At 40.8% G+C, this 6,206-nt stretch overlaps 1 protein-coding gene across 1 annotated transcript in view; it reads right to left on the bottom strand.

Moving 5' to 3' along the window:
• Positions 1–267: 267 nt before the first annotated feature.
• The window catches only part of LOC137527115 (transcription initiation factor TFIID subunit 1-like), an 86,857-nt gene continuing 80,918 nt past the window's right edge, over positions 268–6,206 (bottom strand). Inside the window, exons 39-40 of the mRNA XM_068247519.1 lie at positions 4,172–4,352; positions 268–2,073 (exon numbers count right to left, since the gene is read on the bottom strand). Coding sequence (XP_068103620.1) covers positions 1,860–2,073; positions 4,172–4,352 — 395 coding nt within the window. The 3' untranslated portion in view covers positions 268–1,859. The remainder of the gene's footprint in view (positions 2,074–4,171; positions 4,353–6,206) is intronic.

The raw sequence follows: 6,206 nt of genomic DNA, 5'->3' as shown, positions 1-6,206 counted from the left end.
ACTGCAGAGTTGCACTGTTCAATGCAGTACAAAGCTATGGGCCATCGATCTGCCAATGCTCATGCCCCGCCCCCGTTTTAAATTTTCCATCCAGTCCAATCGATACTATAGATCATCCTTTAGTCAAAATTGATCGGACGCTTTGGTGAATCAATTCCTAGCAGATAAAATTAGTCTGCAAGGAATCGAATGAGAAAATCGATGAGTGTATGGCCAAACTGAGTTATGAAGTGGCATTTAAGAAAAAAAAACTTTAAACACCATGAATACAAACATATAGACGTTTATTTCATTGTTCACAAATTCTTGGCAAAGGCAAGCAGATATTTACATTGCAAAGGCTGTAGTAGGAAGCATACTTCTGATACAGAACCGCTCCAATACACTTAAAAAACAAAGCATGTTCCACTCAAAATGTGAAATGCTATCACAAACCACTGCTTATTTGAAAGGACAGTGATACATGTGAGCCCCAGTAGAATAATCGTGCGCAACAAGGGAACTCAAATGGCAAAAGAGCTTAACAGCTGCCAACCGGTAAACACACCAGATGATCAGCTGCTCACTAGAGATCTACTGTGGATGCTAACAGTTCTGAGCTGATGCAAATTTCATGAAAATGTAAACAGCTTGAAAATGGACCAATCAAAATCAGTTGCTACTGATTTGGATTATTTCAAATTCTAATTGCATAAAATGCACATAGTTTGCATTAACTCCTAATTATTACCATCTCTTTGACCATCTCTACTGCTCACACTTAACATAAAAATAAACAGAAGAGATGAACAAGTGTTTCAACAGAATAAACCTAATTAGGATTTTGTAGAAGTCCCATCTTCTAATATTAATTTTAGGGGTTAAATGTCTAGGTTTCAAAACCTTACTGCCATTCATTCCTACTTTTTAGCTTGTAATGACCCAGGGAACTCTCTAATCTGTCTCCTGCTGTCAGCAGTGTTTGCACAGTCACACACTAGTTTTATGACCTCTAATTAGTTATCAGGGAGAATAACTCCACTTATGTGTACACACATGTATCTCAACATGCTACATATCATATCAAGCCCAACAGAAATCTTCAAACTGAACAACGCAAGTTCTAATAGCAATCAAGATAAGTGAATATAACAGTAAAGAAGCAAGGCGGTGGACAGAACAGATACCCATTTTGAGGGCCACAAATGCGTAGTACTACAGTACAGTATAATTTTTTTGCCTCTTTGGATTCAGCTGGGATGTGGTTCAATCAGTGTTAACATAGGTGACATAGAAAGTAGGAAGAGCACTGTGTTACCCAGAATACCAGCATTACCATATAAAACCTGTCAACACGAGGAGGTGGAACTTTGTAGTGTACAGGAAGCAGGTGTGAGCATTTTTAAGACCTCATCTCAGCTCACAGGAAATAATAGGCAGTAGATATGGATTTGTATGAACAGGCACACAGCTGCAGCAAGCTAAACTAAACTATTTTTCTGTTCGAATAGTTGAGTTCCAAAGGTAATATCTATAATTTAGACTAATTAAAATGAATGCTTTCAGAATTTGACTTGTTCAGTTTTGTGCTTAGTTGTGTTTCATTAAACATTGTAGGTCAGAATATTACACTGGTAAAGCAGGAATGGCAACAAGATCTTCCAGGCAGGACATAGATAGCCAGCATGGACAGGTACTGACTAAAGTCTGAAATAAAATATGTTTTACGACCTTTGAATGGTTAGTTTATGATGCAACTTGATGTTTAAATGTATTAAACAATTACATTATATATCTGTGTATGACAAGGCGTACACATTTTCAAGAACTCAAACACATCTGACTTAATGGAAAGTGGTCAGAAACATTTCTTTACACCACTAATTGTCAGAGTCCAAGTCACTGTCTCCATGAATTGATGTAAAATCCTCACTGTCTTCATCTTCTGATAACTGTACATGTCGAAGCACATTGGGACCATGACGTTCCTCTTCTTCATCCTCCTCCTCCTCCGACAATACATAAGCTCCAATACTGCTGTAGCTGGTGTCTCTAGTGTTTGATTTTGGATCTGGTCCTTCATAACTTCCATAGCTACAAAGTAACAAATAATGATGATCAGCAAATAATCAGCAATAAAAGCAAAAACACATTATACATGCTATTTATCATGAAAAAATAACATATACCACACAACTGGTGTCCTGAATTAAGTTTAGTTAAACTGTTAAAGGGTGGTTACTTATTTGAAAATAAGGCTCTGATCAAAAATATTCCCATAACTTTTTTTTTTTACGGTTTATTCTTTATTTAAAAAGAAACACTGAAACAAAACAAAAACAAACAAGGTAAGGGTAATATCCACAGTAGCCATTACAGAGGGTGGTAATTGGGTTTGTACCAGATGGGTTGATTTATTGGGTGAGGAGAAAAAGTAGTAGAAGCCATGGAGCATGTCCATGGACAATAATGATGTACCATATTTCTTGCTCCACAAGATCCCCCCACCCCCCATGTATGGCAGCACTGCCAGGTCACGGAACGGATGCCATCAAGGATGAAGAGATAAGTTTCAGATAGGAAGAAGCATGTCATGAAGACACTTGAGAGTGTGCTCCACTGCCGCCATACTCTGCAAAGCTTAAAGAGAACCAGAGGTGGGATTTACTTATGCTAGTGGGGCACAGAGGCTGGTTGTGCACACTAACACCAGCCTCTGTTGCCCCATGGTGTGCCTCCAAGACCCCCCTGCGCACCGCTATATCCCCCGCAGTGCTGGCGACACGCAGCGTGTCGGCAGCACAATGTTTACCTCTCGCCTGTCTGTTAGCGCCGCTCCCCCGCCTCCTCCGTATCGGCGCCACCCGCCCGCGTCACTTCCCTCCAATCAGCGGGAGGGAAGGGGCGTGGGCGGGTAGCGCCGATACGGAGGAGGCGGGGGAGCGGCACTAACAGACAGGCGAGAGGTAAACATTGTGCTGGCGACACGCTGCGTGTCGCCAGCACTGCGGGGGGTATAGCGGCGCGCAGAGGGGTCTTGGAGGCACACCATGGGGCAACAGAGGCTGGTGTTAGTGTGCACAACCAGCCTCTGTGCCCCACTAGCATAAGTAAATCCCACCTCGGGTTCTCTTTAAGACACGCCTGGTTTCATTTTTTTTTCTGGTTTTCCCCCCTCTAAACCTAGGTGCATCGTATGGAGTGAAAATTACAGTGCACATACAGTGGCTCTATCTATATCATGGGGTGGAGAGGATGCTCAATGGTCCACCTCACTCCCTAGGTAGTGGGGGAGAGGGAGATTTCAGGGTGGTAATAGCTATTGTTTTGTATACCTGGAATTCCCTGAATTCTAATCAACTTCACCACGTTCCAGTATTGCTTTGTGAGTGTTATGTAAAGAGTAGAAAATCTTCCATTTTGGTCATTCAAATATTTTCAGTGCCTGGCTAAGAGGACCCAAGCTAAATTGACTATGTGATTTTATGATCTGCTTCTTCTACTTTGGAGGAAATGGATGATTTATGGGCCATGATTAGAATTTTTCTCTACTGGTGGTTGGGGAAGATCCAATACAGTTCTTCCTCCAATTAAAGTGAAAAGTAGTAAGAGTATTGCGGGAAACTGTGTTCAACAGGATACTCTGTTAAGTTTATTTTAGTCCTCTGCAGAAGAACCTGGTGGTGCAAGATCTCAGTAACTTAACGCCCTCCGCTAAATGCACTGCAAAGCACAGTGCTGCCTTCTTAGAGCAAAGTGGAGACATGTTAAAAAGGAAGATTTGCAGGCCTCTCCCCACTGGCCGCAAATTAAGTATTGTTGGCTTCATTTCTAACACAAACGTATAGAGCTTAAAAACAGGCCAATGAAATGCAGGCACTGCTAAACAGCTATTGACCTCTACAGGCTTACTTTAATGCATTCAATTTCATCTAGAAACTCCATACAGTGTGGGGTAATTAGGCAACAGGCTCACAATACCAGGATGGGTATTGTACGCCTACTGCCTAAATACCCCACATTGCATGGAGTTTCTGGATTAATTTTCATGTATTGCAATGAAGTTTGAATTTTTTTGTAGGATATGCTCAAGTAATTAAAGTATGTATAGGCCCACGTTACCCAAAATGGTGTCTGGTAGCAGAGGGAAATTATAAACAACATTTAATAAAGAGTGGAAAAGGGAATTTACCTTATATTGCTGTCCTCCAGACCTTGTGATGTTTCCATGCCTTCCCCATAAGACATCATACTTTCATCATTGTCCATCCCCATCCCCATTCTGGTATTTTCCTGCATCATATGTGGTTGTTTGGGCCTAATTCCTCCTGTCTCAATATCAGAATCACTACCGCTCTCGCTCAGCTGGATAGCTACACAAAGAAAGAAAATAATTATATATAAATATATAAGCTCACGAAAACAATAGCAGAACTTCAAATGCAAAAAAATATATTCACTGAGAAATACACAAGACCAGGTGATATTATACAGATGCTGATAAAATTGTGGGTACCCTTTTACAAGAAAAGAAAAACCCACAATTCTCTCTACAGCAACTTGAAGGGGACTAAAGTCATTGGCACCAAGCCTTGAGGCCCCTTTTACACTTAGCCACACACTTTCCATTGCCTTACCTTTTTTGTACGCAGGGTAACAACAGCAATGAAAGTCCTATGGGGCCTAGTGCAAATACCGCATTGCATCGGAAGCATCTGACAGCGAGCTACCGTTGCACTTCCGTGGCAACACAGCAGTGATGGAACACATGGAAGTCAATGGGCAACGCAGAAATGTAAAATTTGTTGGTGGGAGCGGTGTGGTGCCCCTGCGCGTATTGACACAAATACGATGGGGAGGTCATGAATCCCAGTGATGTACTTCTTGTCCCCCATCACTATGGTTACTTCCCAGATTCCAAAAACATACAGATAAGTCATTGGCTTGCCCCTAGACTACGATACATACACTACACAATACATACATAGATATATGACTATGGTAGGGACATTTGTGAGTCCTTCCAAGGGACAGTTAAAGAGACACTGAAGCGAAAAAAATATATGATATAATGAATTGGTTGTGTACTATAAATAATTACTAGAAGATTAGCAGCAAAGAAAATATTCTCATACTTTTATTTTCAGGTATATAGTGTTTTTTCTAACATTGCATCATTCTATAATATGTGCAGATTACACAACACTCAGCATTCAAAATGATTCTTTCAGAGCAGTCTGTGAAGTAATGACCTCTCCTCTAGCAGAGAAAAAGTAAACAGTTCACTTACAGTTGAGATAATAAAAGTCAGATAACAGCCCTCTCCACGACTAACTTAGTCGGAGAGCTTAATGGCTTGTTTGCATAGAGATAACAACTGGAGTTTCTCAACTCTTCCTGTACTGGAAACAATTAGACTGATGTATCTGATCTTAATGTTTTATTTCTTAGCTGTACTACACATACAAATCATAATATCATAATTTTTTTTCCGCTTCAGTGTCTCTTTAAGTGACAAGACAATATACACTACTCTGCACAGCGCTTCAGAAGATGTTGTTATATAAATACTAAATACTACTACTACTTCTACTAATAATATATAACGGTGTTCTCCCCAGGCTCTTTTAGCCAGGTGCTCCACCCGGCTAGTTTTGGTGAGCATCCGGCTGTCATCGGCTCACATCCTCCTATGCTGTAAGCAGAGCTGCACAAGAAGCGTCTGCCGTGCATTCGTCTTGCCCCACCTGGCTAATTTTTCATGACACCTGGGTACAGTTTCATGTCAACCGGCTGGAAAAAAATTCTGGGGAGAACACTGTATAATAATACAACAGTCTAATGTGTGTTCATCTGTGTGTTTTGGATCATTATCCTGAAGGAGGATACATGACCTGCAACTAAAACAGAGCTTTCTGACACTACTGCACAATTTGTTCAATACTGTAGACAATACTGTACTTTTTGTTCCAGAGAGTCTTGAGAGTTCACTTTTTCACTGGTTCCACTTGGAGAGGAGTATAAATCCTCATAAAGTAAGCAAACAATCAATCACTACTTGCATTCAGATTAGAAGATAAAATCCAGCAGGAGCTGATCTGCTATGCAACATGCAGTCCCACAGTTCAAACTGTATAGGCAGTTAGTAAACAATTAAACAACAAGAAAGTTGATCAAAAATCTGGCTGATGGCTTTGAACTTATCTGCTAAGGAGTAGCTGGGTAAT

This window comes from Hyperolius riggenbachi, chromosome 8 (assembly GCF_040937935.1).
Source record: "Hyperolius riggenbachi isolate aHypRig1 chromosome 8, aHypRig1.pri, whole genome shotgun sequence".
Taxonomy (NCBI): Eukaryota; Metazoa; Chordata; class Amphibia; order Anura; family Hyperoliidae; genus Hyperolius; species Hyperolius riggenbachi.
This window is presented reverse-complemented; position numbering and strand designations above follow the sequence as displayed.